Source organism: Phoca vitulina, unplaced genomic scaffold (assembly GCF_004348235.1).
Source record: "Phoca vitulina isolate PV1807 unplaced genomic scaffold, GSC_HSeal_1.0 scaffold41, whole genome shotgun sequence".
NCBI lineage: Eukaryota > Metazoa > Chordata > Mammalia > Carnivora > Phocidae > Phoca > Phoca vitulina.
This window is the reverse complement of record NW_022589744.1, coordinates 11,661,626-11,680,684: the sequence shown is the minus strand read 5'-3', so window position 1 is coordinate 11,680,684 and position 19,059 is coordinate 11,661,626. Positions and strand designations below refer to the sequence as shown.

Genomic DNA, 19,059 nt, shown 5'->3' with positions numbered 1-19,059 from the left:
ACATATTTTTTTGTGTCTACTATTTACCCCTACCTACACCACCAAACAAAAGAACTACTTTTTGGTTAAAATATATATGCGTGATATATAAAATACTTGGTAGTATAATATGATTTGCTGAATTCTAATTCTCTTTTACACTATGTACATAACCATCAAAATGTGAAAGTAAATAGTCAAGGGAACACATTTAATTTTACATTGGAAAATACTGACAAGAATTTCCTTTAAGTAACCTCTCCTCCTGCATTTTATTAGCGAGATGAGAATTTGGTCAGGTTCCTACCCACCCTGACCCTTAAGTCCTGATAGAGACCAATGCAATTCATTTGCATTGACTTTCTATTGTAGAGCTTTGGAACCAAGGGAAGGATCCAAACATAGCTTCATTTTATCCAATCAGAAGAGCTGCTTCGTGCTAATCTCTGATTCGTCCATTCCTCTTTGCATTCATCCAATCATCAGGCCACTTTAACAGCCAATCGGCAGCCTAGATGCCCACCAATCCGGGAGCGAGGCCGAAGCACGGCCTTTGTGTCGGGGATGTCAGCGCGTCGGCGAAAGCTCCCGCCAATAGAAAAAGTCGTTGGTGTATGCAAATTAGGCCTCTGTGACGCAGAGACGCAGCGTGAAGCGTGGGTATAAAAGCGGAGGCAAAGGGGGGGTTTGGAGCACAGAGCGGTTTGGTCGTTCGTTGGGCGGTCTTCTTTTCTTTGCTCGGCGACTGCGGCTCTTCATTGGGCAGCAGGAGCGGCGCGGCGGTCGGAGAAGCGGTCTAAGACTTCGACATTGGGTAAGCGTTGGCAGGTTCGCTCGTGGTTCGAGACCCCGTCGGCCGTTGTTGCCGCGGGCCGCAGCCGTTGGAAGCGGAGTGCTGGCTGGTGCGGGCTGCTCGGGCCGCTGGCGTCGGGTGTGGGGCCGGGAGGTTTTCCCTTGGGGCTTCGTTCGGGAACCGCGTCTCCGCCTCCTTCCCGGTGGTGATTCAGAGGTCCCGACGCCGGGTTCCGGGCAAGCGGGGCCTCCGCCCGTCGAGGAGGGGAAGTGACTCCTCCCCGCGCCCCCCCTCCCGGGGGAGGCTGCTGCCGCTCCTCGCAGCCTGAGTCATTAGGGGAGGGGGAGGAGGCGGCGGCCCCGGGCCATCTGCCGCCGCGAAGAGGCGGGAGGGCAGGGGCACCGAGCCTGTCGCCCCTCCGGGGTGCGAGCGCCGCGGCCCGGGAGTCACGGATGTCTTCCTTAGGTAAAAGAAAATGGCTCGAACCAAGCAGACTGCCCGTAAATCCACGGGTGGGAAAGCGCCCCGCAAACAGCTGGCCACTAAAGCCGCCCGGAAAAGCGCCCCTTCTACCGGTGGGGTGAAAAAACCTCATCGCTACAGGTAGGCGAGGCGGCAGGAAAACAATGACGGGGCGGCCCGTGGCCCGTGTGGGAGCGCGTCCTGGGGCTGGCGCCGGGCGCTGGCCGTCCCCGGGTGTCCGCTTACACTGCCCTGCTCGCTGCAGGCCCGGGACCGTAGCGCTTCGGGAGATCCGTCGTTACCAGAAATCCACCGAGCTTCTGATCCGGAAGCTGCCTTTCCAGAGGTTGGTGAGGGAGATCGCCCAGGATTTCAAAACCGATCTGAGGTTTCAGAGCGCCGCCATTGGCGCGCTTCAGGTAAGGCGAGCACGGCTGTAGTAGGGTCGGAGGGCTCGTGCGTGGCTTCTCCTCCTCGACTGGAGTTTAATAGTGTGGCTCTTGTCCTCAACAGGAGGCCAGTGAAGCGTACCTGGTGGGGTTATTTGAAGATACTAATCTGTGTGCCATCCACGCTAAGAGAGTCACCATCATGCCCAAAGACATCCAGTTGGCTCGCCGGATACGGGGAGAGAGAGCTTAAGTGAAGGCAGTTTTTATGGTGTTTTGTAGTAAATTCTGTAAAATACTTTGGTTTAATTTGTGACTTTTTTTGTAAGAAATTGTTTATAATATGTTGCATTTGTACTTAAGTCATTCCATCTTTCACTCAGGATGAATGCGAAAAGTGACTGTTCACAGACCTCAGTGATGTGAGCACTGTGGCTCAGGAGTGACAAGTTGCTAATATGCAGAAGGGATGGGTGATATTTCTTGCTTCTCATGATGCATGTTTCTGTATGTTAATGACTTGTTGGGTAGCTATTAAGGTACTAGAATTGATAAATGTGTACAGGGTCCTTTTGCAATAAAACTGGTTATGACTTGATCCAAGTGTTTAACAATTGGGGCTGTTAAGTCTGACCATACATCACTGTGATAGAATGTGGGCTTTTTCAAGGGTGAAGATAAAAGTCTTAACCACAGTGTAACTTACAGTTTCCTTAAAAAAAAAAAAAAAAAAAAAAAAAAGTAAACCTGGCAGCTATAGAATACACTATGTGCATTTATAATAGCTATTTTATATATTGTAGTGTCAACATTTTTAAATTAAATGTTTTACATTCACATGTGGTGGGGAGTCTTGTCATTAAGGTGTGTGTAATTTAAAGTCCAGTTGGTTTTCTCCTAACTAGACTGCACTTGTTTTCATAATAGTAAAATGCTTTGCAAATTATACCTTGCATAAGTCCTCATTCTACCACATGTTAACTAACCCTCTAGCTGATTAATGCAAACACTAATGGGGGGATTTTATTTATAAGGGCTCTAGACTATAATACAAGTTATTCACACCAGCATCATCTGTTATAATATTTAAACTAGTTAGTGCAGCTTTTCTTTGTGTAGTGGTTGTTCTCATAACTAGGTTGAGTTTTTCTCTACCAAGAGGAGACAATACCGAAGTTCTTTTCCTTGTGGAGTTTGTATTATAATAACCCTTAGAGTAAACTTGCTGTGGGGGAGGGGCACACAACTCCAGCTTCTTGAACCTCTGCCAGTTAAGATGGTGTCCAGTCAGGTTACATCTGATAACATGGTCCTGGGAAAATCACTTTATAGAGATGGCCTTCCAAGTGGTTTTAAAAATTATCCTTCTATTGAAATCTTTAGGTCAATTATGTATGTTGACTAAATTCACAAATAAACTTGTTTATTCAACTAAGTGTCAAAAACCTACATTGAATATACAGAGCTTAAATAGATACATTATCTTGATTCTTTGTATCCTGAAGTTTGAGCTTAGTTTATACCTGGTTTTGCTCGGTAGACAAAGGAACCATTTATACACAAAAGTAATAATGAATTTCTTTATACAAGTTATTTTAACACAAGTCCACAAGTATAGAACTCTTTGTTGGTCTAAGCTGCTTTTTTTTCAGTATAAAGCTAGTTTTGACCAGTGATGGTTCGCTATATGCATAGGATCTAGATGTCAGCAAGACATGGGCACAAGAGCCACTGGTCATCAGACAAGCATTCTGGGTATTTGAAGCTGGTAGCTATAGAAAGATAGTTGTGCCCTAATAACGTAGCTTTTTTTAAAAAAAAATTGTTTGGTTTCAAATTCAAGGGACTTAGGGAGAGAGGCAAGCTAGGATAGGTTTGATTCTTGGCAACTTAATGAGCCTTCATGAGGCATCAAAGGTGGAGTCTGATCTATAACGAACTGGTTTTCTAGAAGGTTCATCATAACTAGCTCTGGAACAGTGACTTCCCAGTTCTGATGATCTCAGCATTGTGCTTCTGAAGGACATTGGTGTGATCCTGGACGGTGGAATGTGCTGTGGAGTACCTCCACAGTGAGTACAAGTAGACTTTCACTATGGTGATGTCAGTTTGTTGAGTTTACTAGTTGTGATAACCCAAGTGGGGTGAAACTTGAACCTTCTACCCCAGCCCATCTTCTCTACATACTGATGTAGAGGTTTATGGATTTTACTGGGCAGCTGGGAATCTGCTGCTTTAAATAGTGCAGCTTGTGCTTCCAGACTTTGCGCATACTTAACCCAGAAGGCAAAAATATCTTTTGGTTCTAGGAAGCTGCCCACACAGGATAACCCTGGGTTTAGATGATGGGACAGACTCTGTAAGGAGAAAAAAGCTGGAGCTGATGAAGGTATCCTGTGCCCTTGATGGATGAGACAAAAATAAAGTTTTTGAAGTTGAGACTATTCCATCTTGTTAATGGTCTTCATTTGAATTGATAACATCTATTGCTTTCACAAATAAAATTTCCTGTGGGGAAATACCTGGAAAGTTGCCTTCTGACTCCCGCTGGGGGTGGGGGGAGTGCACTCAGTAATGACCAGCAGACCCCCTATTCTGGAAGGTGATACGTGTCACGATTTGCTTAGGACAGTGCCAGGTGATGCCTGTTGAACCTGTGTATTAATAGTGCGTTTCTTGACTGTCAGCGGAGTTGGTTTCAGCCAGACCAGTTTTGTTGAGGGCTGGAAGTGCCAGCGTCCTGACTGTCTGGCTACCAGAAGATTTCTGAACCAAGCCACTGATTGCCCTCGTCCTGAAGCCCTTAGCCTGTGCCCTTAAGAAGGTAGCTGAAGGGCCAAGTTGTTTGTGAAATTGCTGGTCACAAGCCAGGTCCACCTTCATGAGAGTGACCCCCATTGCTCTCCCTCCACACTTGTTTGTCCTGTTTCCCCTTTCACCCCCTCTCTCCTGTTAGGCAGTTACACTTTGTAATTGTGGACCTGTGGGCCCATGCTGCTGGGTCCGTAAAATAGCCCTGCTTCATCCCTAAGCTGGTCAGCATGTAGACTAGATGATTTAGACGACACACAAGTTACATCCTATTTACAAAATTCAAGGTGGTAAAGAAAACTAGAGGGGCAAGCACTTCAAACCCGGCTTACTTCCAGAGATCGATCGGCGCATGCACAAAAAGTTAACTCCTCTCCATCGCAGCGCCCGAAGGAAGGAGAGCAGTTCTGGGAGAGGCCAGCAAGGGCCACCCCATGCCCCTTACCAGGCCTCCCAGCCCCCTAGGGGCCTCTGCTGCCAGCCAGAGCGATGTCTCCGAGTGTAGGGAAGCAAGCTCTGAGCCCACTGGCTGGACTGGAAATGTAGTCTTTCCCACTCATTTCCAGTCATTCCTCAGCTGTCTCCCAACAGCGGTCTTCCTGGAGCTCCCCCGACCTGGGTCCTTGCAAGCACTGCCTGTGGCCTGGGGGGCACTGGGGCCGGGGTCTGTGCAGCAGTTGGAAAGCAGGCCCCTCTGGATCACTTTCAGGTAGGGTAGTAGAGGGTAGACACAGTCCAGCTAGCTGTCTGCCATGGGGTCGGCAGGAAACTTAGGCTCGCCCTTCAGTGACTGCAGGATGGGGCTGGCCTGTGTTTGGGAGCAACAGCTGAGGGCCAGACATCAGAGCCTCAGGCCTACGGCCAACCTAGCCTGCCACGGGGAAGGGCGAAGTGCACAGTGTGCACCACACCCATCTGCAGCTGTTGTCTCCCTGCTGGGGCTGTGGTCCACTGGGCCTAAGAGCTTTGAGTCCCCACCCTGCACATCCGGTCCCCACCCCTACCTCCTCATCCCTCATGTTGGGAGCACTTCAGAGTCATCTCACTGAGGCGATCACAGCCCATGTCCCTCAGTCCTGACCCAGGCACTGCTAGAAGAACACAGCCGAGCTGGCTGTGGCTTGTCTGGGCCCCACAGTCTCTTCTTCCCTCAGCCCGATGGTGGTCCCACCTGCCCCTGTGGACATTCCTCAGGGGTGTCCATCCAGCTGGGCCTGGCTTTTGGCCAGGAACTTCAGCACAAACAGCTGACCTTCCAGCTGCCTTCCTGAGGGCAAGGCTAGGGGAAGGAAGGAAGAGCCAAGCCCCTGGCCAGGTTGCTAACCCAAATCTTACACCACCCCCAGGGAGAAGGTTGAAAGTGCCCTCTTGGGCCAGATGGCTGGCCTTTTGGCTCCCTGACCCCTTTGTCAGCACGTGTGGGGAATGAGCAAGGCTGTAGGTCGAGCTGGGTGCAGCTGGGACAGCTTTGAGTTTATACATAGGGGGCTGTGCTGTGAGGTGGGGCCAGAGCCTGATGTCCTCCCTCCCTCCTGGGGGTGCCTGTTCTCCGTGGCTCTGCTAACTGCCCAGCAGCCCCTGACAGTGAGGGATCCCGCCCAGACACCACCATTGTTCCAAGCAGCATCATGGGACTTCTCTGTGATGTGGTGTGCCTGTTCTGGTGTCCTTGCCTGAGCATCATGCCCAGTGTGTGCCAGGGGCCAGGACCGTTGGCCACACACACCCAGGAGCAGCATTTTTAGCCTTCTGCCCTGAGCAGAGGACCCTCCTCCTCCACACCCTCCTCCACCATCGCCCTTCCCCATGGAGGAAGCTAAGTGTTCTGCAGTCACCCCCTCTACCAGGGAAACAAGGGGAGGGGGCTTTGGTGAGGTTATGGTCCCTGAAGGGGCTATAAGGTCACACATGACTTGGAAAGGGTGCTAGGGTCTGGGGTCTTAGCTCCAGCAGCTGCCAGCTCTCTTTCAGAAAGCTGCAGTTCTGGAATGCACACAGTGGAATGGAGGGTGGGCAGAAAAGGAGAAGCCCATCTCGACACCAGCAATACTGACAAGAAGGGCTCTGGGAAGGGAGGCTGGTGGGCTGCAAGCTTAGTGGGCTTTAGGTGGCCTCTTGCTGAGGGGTCTGTGAGGGACCGTGCACGTCCCCATGGAGGTGATACCCGGGCTCCATTAGCCCCACTCCCCTCCTAACCTCTCTGTTGGACATGCTGGGCCTCAGGACCTTTCCCCATAAGCTTCTCACTGCCTGGTACTGAGCCAAGAGCATCAGCAGAGGGACAGGATGGATTTGGGTCCAAGGCCCAGGCCTCATGGGCCTGAGGGTCTTGCTACAGCCTGCAGCCCTCTCCCTCCCTGGCACCGTGCCTTTGGGCAGTCTCAGTCTTCATGCCCACAGCCTATGGCCTGGAGGCCCGGACCAGCTGCAGTGCCCAGCGCAAGGTGCAAGAAGAGATGGTTGTGGGCCTAAGCTGTCCCCTGCATCTTGTGAGTCTGGATTTCTCCCTGACCATCAGCACAGTGGTCATCAGCCTAGAGGGCGGGAACTTCAAGGACATGGTGGGGGCACCAAATAAAGACAAAGCCTGGGGACTCCTGGGTGGTCAATCGGTTAAGTGTCTACCTTCGGCTCAGGTCGTGACCTCAGGGTCCTGGGATCGAGCCCCGCATCAGGCTCCCTGCTCAGCGGGGAGTCTGCTTCTCCCTCTGCCTGCCGCTCCCCCAGTTTGTGCTCTCTCTGTCAAATTAAAAAAAAAAAAAAAGACAAGGCCTGAAGCTGGCCCCTCTTAGCAGGAGGGCAAGAAGCTCCTGATGCTCTGAAGGCAAGGCCTGAGTCTTGCCTGCTTTTGGAGTCCTGCCCGGCACACAGCAGAGGCTCCGGACATGTTTGCTGACCGACCCGGATGGCCCTGGCAGCCTCACAGCACAGCTGGCTGGATCTGCTCCTGGCATGGGTGGCAAAGAATCAGCCCAATTCCCAAGAGCTTTGGTTCCTGGCCTGGCTTCCGAATCGGGAGTGTTCCCTGTAGAAACCGGGGCTGCCATGGCCTGAGAGAGCAGCTGCCCGTGCCCCCCTCCTCAATCCCTTATTTCAGTCTGAACTGTATGTCTTCACACCTTAGTGTGCAGAAGCTGCAGCTGGTCAGGATGCTCCGGGGGACAGGGTGGTGGCTGAGAGGACAGGCTCAGGGGCAGCTAGGCTCAGGTTCAAGGCCCAGCTCTCCCATTTGGATGAGTTCCTTTACCCATCTGTGCTTCCCTATCTGTAAAACAGGAATAAAAACAGTTATTACCTAATAGGCTTGCAAGGATTTAATGAAATAATCTGTGCACAGCATGATGACTAAAAATATTTGACAACAGAAGTCAAGGGCACTGGCCAATCAGAGCACAGCCTGGTAGTAAACAACCAGTACCGCAGGACAGGCTGAGTATCGGCCCTGGCACCAGGGCTGACTATAAGCTCGCTATTCGTGTCATCGATATTACAGAAGCTGTTATATTAATATTACAGAAGGGCAAAGGGGGTCCAAATCAGGAGATAGGTCAACCCTCCCCTATCGGGGAACAACCACAAAGAAGCTCCCAGAATGAGCGAGAGGGTGGGCCATCTGCGGAGAGCAAACATTTTCAGAGACAATGTCTATAGATATTAGCGTGGGAGACATGGACCCAAGTCCCCTCAGGGAACCAGGCTGTGATTGCAACAGAGGAGCCAGAGTGCGGCAGGGTTCCCAGCCCTTAATGGGTGTCCCCATAAGGTGCCACCTCCCCCCCCACCCCAGTTCTGTCACATCTGGCCAGGAAAATGGGAGGGAGGGTCAAAAGTCAGAGGTAGACTTCCTTCTGAACAGATTTCATGTAACATGCTAGATGGGATTAAAAAACTGAGAGTAGGGGCGCCTGGGTGGCTCAGTTGGTTGGGCGTCTGCCTTCGGCTCAGGTCGTGATCCCAGGGTCCTGGGATCGAGCCCCACGTCTGGCTCCCTGCTCTTTGGGGAGTCTGCTTCTCCCTCTGCACCTCCCCCTGCTTCTACTCTCTCTCTCTCTCTGTCAAAATAAATAAATAAAATCTTTAAAAAAAAAAACTGAGAGTAAACACATCTTCCAAATAAAATCAATGTTTCAGAGTTCATCAGTGAGCAAACAGGAGCACTGCCCCTCGGTCAAAGCCAGGTTCTCCAAGAACAACCAAAACAATACAAAGGATGAACATGGGGCAAATGGATGTGTTTTCAGTCGAACTGAAACAATGGAAATAAAAAGGATATAGGCCTCGCAGGGATTAGGATTCCTCCTCTCTCTTCTTACTCAGATAGCTCTTTCCTCCTCCAGCAGAGCACATAGCCAGAGGGGGCCAGATTGTGTCTTCCTCTTACCTAGAGCCACGAGAGCCTTTTATCTTTTATCTGGCCAATTGCACAGGAGAGTCCAATGATATCTGTTCAATTAATGGATGACTGATAATAATAGCAAACATTTATTCTGTGCTCACTAAGTGCCAGGTGCTGGGCTGGGCCCTATGTGAAGATTAGCTCGTTCAGTTCTTTTATAACAGGAATCACTTGCCCCATTTTACAGATTCGAGACTGAGGCTCCGAGAGGTCCCATCATCTGCCTGAAATCACACAGATCGCAGATCACACAGATAGAGATTTTGGCAGAGATAAGGGCTCAGGACTGTTAGACATCAAAGCTCAGGTAGGTAAAGGATTCACAGAGAAGGGGTTGCTTCATGCCACACTTCTCCAAGAGTGGTGCCCATTGGAAGGCATGGTTTGTGAGTTTAATCCCATTTTAACCAGCCCCAAGGGCCACTCATTGTTTTGTTTTGTTTTGCCTATGCCAAAAAACGCTTTACTGAGGAGTCATCAGATGAAATTTGGAATCATTTTCTGTTTTTTTTTTTTAAGATTTGTTTATTTTATTTTATTTTATTTTATTTTATTTTTTAAAGATTTTATTTATTTGACAGAGAGAGACACAGTGAGAGAGGAAACAGAAGCAGGGGGAGCGGGAGAGGGAGAAGCAGGCTTCCCGCTGAGCAGGGAGCCCGATGTGGGGCTCCATCCCAGGACCCTGAGATCATGATCTGAGCAGAAGGCAGACACTTAATGACTGAGCCACCCAGGCACCCCAAGATTTATTTTATTTATTTATTTATTTATTTATTTATTTATAAGATTTTTATTTATTTATTTAACAAAGATAGAGAGCACAAGTAGGCAGAGCGGCAGACAGAGGGAGAGGGAGAAGCAGGCTCTCTGCTGAGCAGGGAGCCCGACGCGGGGCTCGATCCCAGGACCCTGGGATCACGACCTGAGCCGAAGGCAGCCGCTTAACTGATTGAGCCACCCAGGCGCCCCAAGATTTGTTTATTTTAGAGAGAGAGAGTGAGAGAGAGAGAAAGAGAGTGCATGTGGGAGCAGGAGAGGGGCAGAGGGAGAGGGAGAGAATTTCAAGCAGACTCCCTGTGAAGTGCAGAGCCTGACTCAGGGCTCGATCCCACAACCCTGAGATCATGACCTGAGCCAAAATCAAGAGTCAGGCACTTAACTGACTGAGCCACCCAGGTGCCCCTCCCAAAGTTTTTAAAAATAGTTTTGAGATATACCACACATACCATACAATTCACCCGTTCAAATTATAAAATTCAGCGGTTTTGGTATATTCACAGATATGTACAACCATCACCACAGGCAATTTTACAGCATTTTCCTCGTCACAAAGAGAACTCAGTACCCTCAGCTATCACCCTTTATCCATCTCCATTTCCCTCAGCCCTAAGCAACCACTAATCTCCTTTCTGTCTCTGAAGATACTCGCCTACTCTGAACATTTCGTATAGACAGAATTGTACAGTTTGAGGTCTTTTGTGACTAGCTTCCTTTGTTTACCATGTTTTCAAGGCTCAACAATGTTGTACCATGGATCGGCCTTCACTCTTTTTATGCCTGAGTAAAAATCATTGTATGGACATGCCACATTCTCTTGATTGATCCATTTATCTCTTTGGGTTGTTACCACCTTTTTTTTTTTTTTTTTTAAGTTTATTTATTGTTTTTAGTAATCTCTACACCCAACGTGAGGCCTTGAACTCATGACCCTGAGATCAAGAGTTGCATGCTCCACTGGCTGAGCCAGCCAGGTGCCCCAGGTTATTACCACCTTTTGGTTAATGCTGATAGTGCTGCCGTGAATATTAATGTACCAGTTTTGTGTGGACATATGTTTTCAATTCTGTTGCGTATATACTTAGGAGTGAAATTGCTGGGTTATATGGAAACTCTATGGTTAGTATTTGGTGGAGATGCTTAACTGTTTTACACTCCCACCACAATGCATGAGGGTTCTGATTTCTCCACATCCTCACCAACACTTGTTACTGTGTCCACATCCTCACCAACACTTGTTACTGTGTCCACATCCTCACCAACACTTGTTACTGTGTTTTTATTTTAGCCATCCTACTGGATATGAAGTGGTATCTCTCATTGTGCGTTTGCTTTGCATTTCCCTAATGACCAGTGATGTTGAGCACCTTCTCACGTGCTTATTGGCCATTTGTATATCTTCTTGGGAAAAATGTCTGTTCAAGTTTTTTGCCCATTTTAAATTATCTGTCTTTTCTTTTTTTTTTTTTTTTTTAAAGATTTTTTTATTTATTCATTTGAGACAGAGAGATACAGAGAGAGAGAGAGAGCATGAGCAGGGGGAGAGGCAGAGGGAGAGGGAGAAGCAGACTCCCCGCTGAGCAGGGAGCCCGATGTGGGGCTCGATCCCAGGACCCTGGGATCATGACCTGAGCCGAAGGCAGACGCTTAACCATCTGAGCCACCCAGGCGCCCCTATCTGTCTTTTCTTGAGTTGTAAGAGTTCTTTATGTATTCTTGATACAAGGCCCTTAAATATATGGTTTGCAAATATTTTCTTCCATTCTGTGGATTGTCTTTTCACTTTCTTGATGGTGTCCTCTGAGGCACAAAAGTATTTAATTTTGAGAAAGTACAACTTATCTATTTTCCTTTTGTCTCTTGTGCTTTTGGTGTCGTATCTAAAAAGCCACTGCCTGGGACACCTGGGTGGCTCAGATGGTTAAGCATCTGCCTTCGGCTCAGGTCATGATCCCAGGGTCCTGGGATTGAGCCCCACATTGGGCTCTGTGCTCAGCAGGGAGCCTGCTTCTCCCTCTCCCTCTGCCTGCCTGTCTGCCTATTTGTGATCTCTCTCTCTCTCTCTCTGTCAAATAAATAAATAAAATCTTTAAAAAAAAAAAAAAAAGCCACTGCCTAAGCCAAGGTCACAAAGATTTACCCCCATGTTTATTTCTAGAAGTTTTCAGAGCTGCATTTTTTAAAACTGAAGTGTAAATAACATAGTGTTATGTGAGTTTCAGGCATATGATATAATGATTCAACAATTCTATACATTACTCGCTGCTCATCACCATATAAGAGTATCAGAGTTGCATTTTGGGCAAACCCCCGACAGACCCCAAGCTCTATCCCTGGCCACAATACTCCCCAAAGCCCCCACCCTAGTCCCAAACAGGCTGCTTACATTTCAGCATTTCTGCTCCACAGTTTCATATAGGTGCAACCCTGGACAGGTGTCCAGGCGGGGGTTGGGGCCAGCTTAAAGGTTCAGGATGCAGGCTGGTGAAAGAGGAGGTGGTGAATGTCAGACTCTGCATCCAAGGCTCAAGGCTGAGGAAGCACCTGCTGAGGCCAACAGTCCCACCCTAGGGGGGCTGCTGCCACTGGTCCTTCCGGGAGAGGCCATCTACTGCCACTCTCCTTCAGTCTTCCATCGCTAACAGCTATGCCGGCGGGACCAGTCTAGAAAAGGGGCCTGTAAGAAAGCGACTCCCTGGTCACCACCAAATTGGCTTTCCTTATCTCAATTTACACTGCGTGCTAGGCCCCTCTCAGAGACTCATAATCGGGGTCTGATGACCTCACAGCGGCAGGACTCTAGGACCTAGGAGAGCCCTTTGGGAAATCCAGGTCCGCTGGATGCGGGCTCCGCTGCTCAGGCTGTGGGTGGCTGGCCGGGCCGGTGTGAGTAGCACAGAAAGGGGCGCCGGGGTCAGGGAAGGGCAACCCAGAGCTTCCAGTCCAGCCAGTACCCCTCGAGGGGGCACCGGCCGGTCTTCCCCAAAGTCCGCCGCGGGCCCGTGGTGGGGGCGTCGGGGGTGGGCGTACGCGGCGGAGCGTGCTCAGCAGGTGGCTGGGGCCGGGAGGCGGGGCGGGGCGGGCCTGGCTCGGCGGGGGCGGGAGGAGGCCCGGGGTGGGGGCGGGGGGCGCGTACAGGAATGTGCACCGCCCCCGCGCGGCCCCGCCCCGAGCATCCCGCGCCGACCGGGCCGCGCTGCAGGGCAAGCGTCATGGCCGCTGCGAGACAGCCCCAGGCTGCGGAGCTGCTGGCCGAGGCCCGCAGAGCTTTCCGGGAGGAGTTCGGGGCCGAGCCCGAGCTGGCGGTGTCGGCGCCGGGCCGGGTCAACCTGATCGGGGAGCACACGGACTACAACCAGGGCCTGGTGCTGCCCATGGTGAGGGGCCGGGAGGGGAGCCCCGAGCCTCCCCCGAGGAAGGGCAGGCCCGAGGGGCGCGGGGAGGTGCCTAGTCCCTGCAGGATGTTGGGCGGCCGCACCGAACTTTAGCCATCCTCCCGCGAGTCTGGGGGACGAGCACGTGGGAGAGACCCGGGGATGGGGTATTTCCCACGTTGGAAGGGAGGAAGCGGGGGATCCGTGAGGAAGTAGGCTAGGAGGGGGTGTGCCGCTCGAGCCCGCCCTCTGCAGACTGCCGATCCTCGCCATCAACCTGGGAGTCTCCTCAACTTGTGGGGCCCCAACCGCAGGCGGAAGGGGGCGCTTCGGGCTCTGTCTTCCAGGGGCCCCAACCCCGCAGACCTGGGGGAACTAGCCCTAGACCTCCCGGCCCAGACGGTTCAGTTTACAGAGGAGGAAACTGAGGCCCAGCGAGGGCTAGTGACTTGCTCAAGGTCACAGAGCTGGTTCTTGGTGGGGCTGCGATTAGATCTGGGGCCCTTTCCACCTGGTGCAGCTTGGCAAGTGAGTGGGTACTGCACACCTGAGACCACTCCAGAATGGGAAGGCATCGGTTGGAGCTCCTCCGACTCTCTTTTCCTTTCGAGCTCTCCTCCCCCTTGCCCCACAACTGGGAGCCCATGTTCAGGCAGAGTCCAGGTCTACACTTCTGCCGCACTGGCCGTGCCCCTGAAGACCCAGGGGCAGGACCCAAGCCCCCAGGGCCAACTCAGCACTTAGATTCTTCCCCAAGACGTCCCCCATTCCTTTCTTGTTGAGTCTCAAAGGGAATCTAAAACCTTTCATTCTTCAGAATTTTAGTGTGGGCGGGGCCTCATCCACTGGTCAGCAGGCAGAAGCTGTACACACTCCCTGTCTCTCCTGCCAGGCCCTGGAGCTTGTGACCGTGCTGGTGGGCAGCCCCCGGGCGGATGGCCTTGTCTCCCTCCTCACCACCTCTGAGGATGCTGATGAACCCCGGCGGCTGCAGTTTCCGCTGCCCACAGCCCAGCGGTCACTGGAGCCCGGGACCCCCCGCTGGGCCAACTATGTCAAGGGAGTGATTCAGCACTACCCAGGTATGGGACCGAGGCCAGGGTCAAGTTCACACCCGTGCTAGGAGCACCACCTCTCAGCTACAAAGCTCATTAGCTCATCTAATCCACCACGGGGTAGCTTGCAGGGGGAGAGTATCCCCATTGTACAGATGATGAGACTGATGCCCTGAGAGGTTCCAGAACTTGCCTTGAGCTGCCCATTATATGATGGGAGGAGCCAGGATTCAAACCCCTAGCCCGTTGGCCTCCAGAGCCCTAAACCAGGAGGAGAGCTAGGAAGACTGTGTCCCAGGAACCTCAGGGTAGGAGGATGGAGGGTGCTGGGGCCAAGGTGGCCTCTGACAATTGAGACTCATCCCTGGAAGCAGCTATCAGGCAGTTGCCTCCCTTCATACCAAAATACAGGCCCTCCTCGGGCCCATCCTCCCATATGGCCCATCTCACCACCACCCATTCTTTCCAGCTGCACCCCTCCCTGGCTTCAGTGCAGTGGTGGTCAGCTCAGTGCCCCTGGGGGGTGGGCTGTCCAGCTCCGCATCCCTGGAAGTGGCCACGTACACCTTCCTGCAGCAGCTCTGCCCAGGTACTTCCTAGACCCTGGTCCCTGATCCAGCCCTCCTTCCCTGAGGTGTCCTTGTGGTCAGAGCTTCTTCCTTCCTCTACTGTGGCTTCGGGAGGAGGGTGGGGAATCTCCCTGGAGTGTCACTGGAACTACCACGGCTCCCACCCCCCCCCCCCCCCCGCGCCCCCCCCCCCCCCGGCCCCCGCCCCCCCCCCCCCCCCCCCCAGTCTCCCCCGCCGCAGACTCGGGGTCCATAGCTGCCCGGGCTCAGGTGTGTCAGCGGGCCGAGCACAGCTTCGCGGGGGTGCCCTGTGGCATCATGGACCAGCTCATCGTACTGCTGGGGCAGAAAGGCCACGCGCTGCTCATTGACTGCAGGTCAGGGGCTCCCCTCATCATCAGGAGCTTCTGGGTGGAGCATGCCCACTGGCTGGTATGGCACGCGGACACTTGGGCTTGTCATCTCCTCATTCCAACTCCATGCCAGGTCCCTGGAGACAAGCCTGGTGCCTCTGTCAGAACCTAAGCTGGCCGTGCTCATCACCAACTCCAACGTCCGCCACTCACTGGGCTCCAGCGAGTACCCGCTGCGGCGGCGCGAATGTGAGGCGGTGGCCCGGGCGCTGGGCAAGGAGAGCCTTCGGGAGGTGCAGCTGGAAGAGTTGGAGGGTGAGAGCTGGCTGGGCACCCTGCGGGGCTGCCGGGCCCTCCGTGTGGCTTTGACCCTGCCGTACACCCCCTCATCCCCAGGGGCCTCGCCTGTGCTCTGGCCACTGGCCCTAACACTGCACACCTAGGGCTCCTACCTCAGCAGGGCTACTCGAGATCTTACATTGTTTTTCCTTTTTTTCTTTTCCTTTTTTTTTTAAATTTTTTTTTTTTTAAGATTTTGTTCATTCATTTGACAGAGAGAGACACAGCGAGAGAGAGAGCACAAGCAGGGGGAGTGGGAGAGGGAGAAGCAGGCTTCCCACGGAGCAGGGAGCCCCATGCGGGGCTCGATCCCAGGACCCCGGGACCAGGACCTGAGCCGAAGGCAGACGCTTAACAACTGAGCCACCCAGGCGGCCCCCCCCTTTTTTTTTTTTTAAAGTAGTTTCCACACCCAGCGTGGAGCCCAGCGTGGGGCTTGAACTCATAACTGAGATCAAGACCTGAGCTGAAATCAAGAGTCAGATGCTTAACCAACTGAGCCTCCCAGGTGCCCCTTAATATTGTTTTTTTCTTTAAAGATTTTTTTTTTTAATTTATTTGAGACAGAGAGATAGAGAGAGAGAGCATGAGCAGGGGGAGGTGCAGAAGAAGAGGGAGAAGCAAACTCTCCGCCGAGCGGGGAGCCCGATGTGGGGCTCAATCTCGGACCCTGGGATCATGATCTGAGCCGAAGGCAGACGCTTAACCGACTGAGCCACCCAGGCGCCCCTGTTTCTCTTTTTCTAACGTTATCTGAGAACCCTTTACTATGCCAGCATGTCATCAACGGGGCCTGTAAAAGCTACAGACTCCAGCACGCAAGTGTACCGTAACTTAATCATTTACTGATAATCACATGTGACACTGTGATGATTGTTTTCATACACGAGTTTATCTGCATTCTCTTGTTATTTTCTTAGGATTAGATTCTGAGGAGTAGGATTGCAGAGTCAAAAGTGCATGTATCTAAAAGGTTCCTGACACACGTGGCCAGGAAGATAGTATATTTGATAGTTTGAAGGTCAGATGAAAATCCCCTGGTTCTGCCACACCCTGTGAAGCCGATACCATTATTACTCCCCGTGTTTTGGATGAGGGACCCATAGTACGTGGCAGTGCTGAGCCTCGGACCAGGCAGCTTAGCCCCCTAGCCCGTCCCCGGCCAGGCTGCTGGCCCTGGGAGTTGGGCCCTCCCTGGCAGTGTGCTAGTGCCCTTTGCAGGGACGATTGCCAGCCCTGTGGGACCGCCTTGTGCTTCTCCTTGGTGAACTGTCCCGTTCAGACCTGCCCCGCCTGCTCCGTGCAGGTGACCTTGGCGGAGGTTTTCACACTGGAACACTTTGGCCGTCCCTCCTCTCCACTGCACCCCTTCCCCACCACTCCTCGGGGGGTCTCCCCTCCCTGGGGACCCCAGTGCTCCCCTCTGCCTTCAGAGTCCTGTGCCAGAAGCCCTACTCTGCCTCCTTCCTGTCCTCTGCCTGGCTCCTCCCCTTCTGCTTGGAAACTTGGCCAGTTCTCTTCCCTTCTAAAATTGAATCTCTTTCCTATGCCAGTGTTGGGGGAAGACCTAATGCTTATGGCCCCCATTTTGTCATCTATGTTCACTTCTCAATCCTCTCAGTCACCCCCCCCCAAAACAGCAGCTCTCCCAGGGGCTTCCACCCCCTCCCCTTGGCCGGCACTGGACCTGCTTGCTCACAGCCCTGTTTCTCTGCACGTGCCCGCCCCAGGCTTTGTCCTCAACCCACAGCACCAGCCACCACTGTTCGTTCCACTTAGGACTCTGATTGAAGCCTGCAGCCCCTTGCTCCCCTGGCTGGAGCCTCCCCACATTTCCACCTGCTGCCCCAGAGCCCCCACCTGATTCCCAGCGAAACTCCTCGTCCTTCCTCCCTTATAGGCTTCCCCTGCTGACTTCCCCTTGCCTGTTATTTCTTATCCTTGTCACTCCTGGTTGAGACCTCGGTCACCTCTGTGTCCTCACTGTCCCCCCTCCCACTCTTATCTCCCCTTCCTCCCCCCACATCAGGCCCCTCGTTGCTTTCTGAGTGTTTAGCAGCTGCTGTCTGGCTCCTGGTGCCTGCTTCTCCCAGCTCAGACCCTCTGCCCAAGGCAGTCGCTTTTGTCAGCCCTTCCCTGCTCCCAAACCTCTGTGGCATCCAGAATCAAGTAGCAAACCCCCCTGGCAATCAGGGCGGCCACGACCTACTCAGCTTGCCCTTCCCACCTCAGTGTTAGCCAGCGGGAGGGCCTGATCCTGGCGTGCCCTGCCTCTTGATCTTTGCCTGGGCTGTACCCCAACTCCAGAGCCCCAGCCTCCCCAGTTGATGCTCCAGCATAAAGAGCAGCAGGAAGATTTCTCCCTCTTGTGCTACTGTGTTCCCCTGTGTTCCCCCTCACCTTGGAAGCAACAAGGGTCTGGGGATTACCCTGCTGTTTAGTGAGCACCCACTGTGCGCCAGGCACCCTGCTGGGATGGGAGCTCTCCATGCGTTCTCTCTCTCAATGCTTACTGCGCCCCGAGTGACATGAGCATCCCATTCTATAGTTGGGGGGAGGCTCCGAACCTTAGTCACCAACACAAGGTTCTACGTGCAGCTTTGTCAGAACCGCCCCCCAGCCTCCCACCCCCAGGCCACCGCCTTGGCTCCCCCATCCCCACATTGGCAGGGCCCAGAGGTGGTGGGTGGCGGGCCCGCTGACCCCTTTCCCTCCCCAGCTGGCAGAGACCTGGTGAGCAAGGAGGGCTTCCGGCGCGCACGGCATGTCGTGGGTGAGATCCGGCGCACGGCCCAGGCAGCAGCGGCCCTGAGCCGCGGAGACTACCGAGCCTTCGGCCGCCTCATGGTGGAGAGTCACCACTCGCTCAGGTGAGGACCGCTGGGGGCAGAGGCTGAGCCCCGGGGCGGGGGGGGGCCCGTGCTAGGCCCGCCCTCTCCTCTGTCCTCTGCAGGGATGACTACGAGGTGAGCTGTCCGGAGCTGGACCAGCTCGTGGAGGCCGCGCTGTCTGCACCTGGGGTTTACGGCAGCCGCATGACCGGTGGTGGCTTTGGCGGCTGCACCGTGACCCTGCTGGAGGCCTCCTCCACCTCCCAAGCCATGCAGCACATACAGGTGGGTGGGCCCCAGCGCCCGGGGTAGGAGGGATGGAGAAGTGGGTCCCCGAGGCCCTGCCGCGCTCAGACCGCACCTGCCTCCCCCGCAGGAGCAGTACAGTGGTACCGCCACTTTCTACCTCTCTCAGGCGGCCGATGGTGCCAAGGTGCTGAGCTGCTGAGGCACTGCCCGGGGGTGGCACCCCGGGGGCAGGGGGCCTGCCGGGCAGCACGTCACGAAGCTCCAGGCCTCTGGCGCCTGCCCTCTGCATCTGGCTGCTCAATAAACTTGTGCCTCCCACCATGGTGACCCGCCTGCCTGCCTCTAGAGGTGGGTGTGTGCTCGGGGATCCGAGGGGCTGTGTCAGAACCGCCCCCCCTGCTCTGTGCGGGCACTCCCTGGAAGAACGGACGGGGCAGAGCCGAGCGGTAGCAAAATCTATTAAGTGCAGAACAAAGCTGGGCCCTTGTCATGCTGCTCCCAGCTCTTTGGTTACACACAAATGGGCTTGGGCCTGGGGTAGGGGACTTGCAGCCAGAAGGGCCTTCTGGGACCTCTGCTCCCTTCATTCCTCCCAGAGGACACCTTCCCTCTGCTCTGTACTGGCCCTGTGATCAGGATGCGCGTGTGCCGGGCTGCGAGGGGTCCAAGGATGGAGTAG

At 53.5% G+C, this 19,059-nt stretch overlaps 2 protein-coding genes across 5 annotated transcripts; both read left to right on the top strand.

Moving 5' to 3' along the window:
• Positions 1–640: 640 nt before the first annotated feature.
• LOC116647990 (histone H3.3A) lies at positions 641–4,067 on the top strand. The gene is made up of 4 exons (XM_032429696.1): positions 641–793; positions 1,238–1,375; positions 1,500–1,653; positions 1,748–4,067. The coding sequence occupies exons 2-4, from the start codon at positions 1,248–1,250 to the stop codon at positions 1,874–1,876; spliced, it is 411 nt and encodes a 136-aa protein (XP_032285587.1). The 5' UTR covers positions 641–793; positions 1,238–1,247; the 3' UTR covers positions 1,877–4,067.
• An 8,369-nt stretch (positions 4,068–12,436) lies between these two features.
• GALK1 (galactokinase 1) lies at positions 12,437–18,698 on the top strand. Of its 4 annotated transcripts, XM_032429693.1 has the most exons (9): positions 12,454–12,496; positions 12,813–12,987; positions 13,877–14,066; positions 14,509–14,628; positions 14,850–14,985; positions 15,095–15,276; positions 18,020–18,170; positions 18,254–18,416; positions 18,508–18,698. In XM_032429693.1, exons 2-9 carry the CDS (start codon positions 12,823–12,825, stop codon positions 18,577–18,579), a joined length of 1,179 nt encoding a protein of 392 aa, XP_032285584.1. In that variant the 5' UTR covers positions 12,454–12,496; positions 12,813–12,822; the 3' UTR covers positions 18,580–18,698. The 4 variants fall into 4 exon arrangements, with proteins under 4 accessions (XP_032285586.1, XP_032285584.1, XP_032285583.1 ...); XM_032429695.1 differs by lacking the exon at positions 12,813–12,987 and having other exon boundaries at positions 12,437–12,496; positions 18,508–18,600; XM_032429692.1 differs by lacking the exon at positions 12,454–12,496 and having other exon boundaries at positions 12,786–12,987.
• Positions 18,699–19,059: the final 361 nt, after the last annotated feature.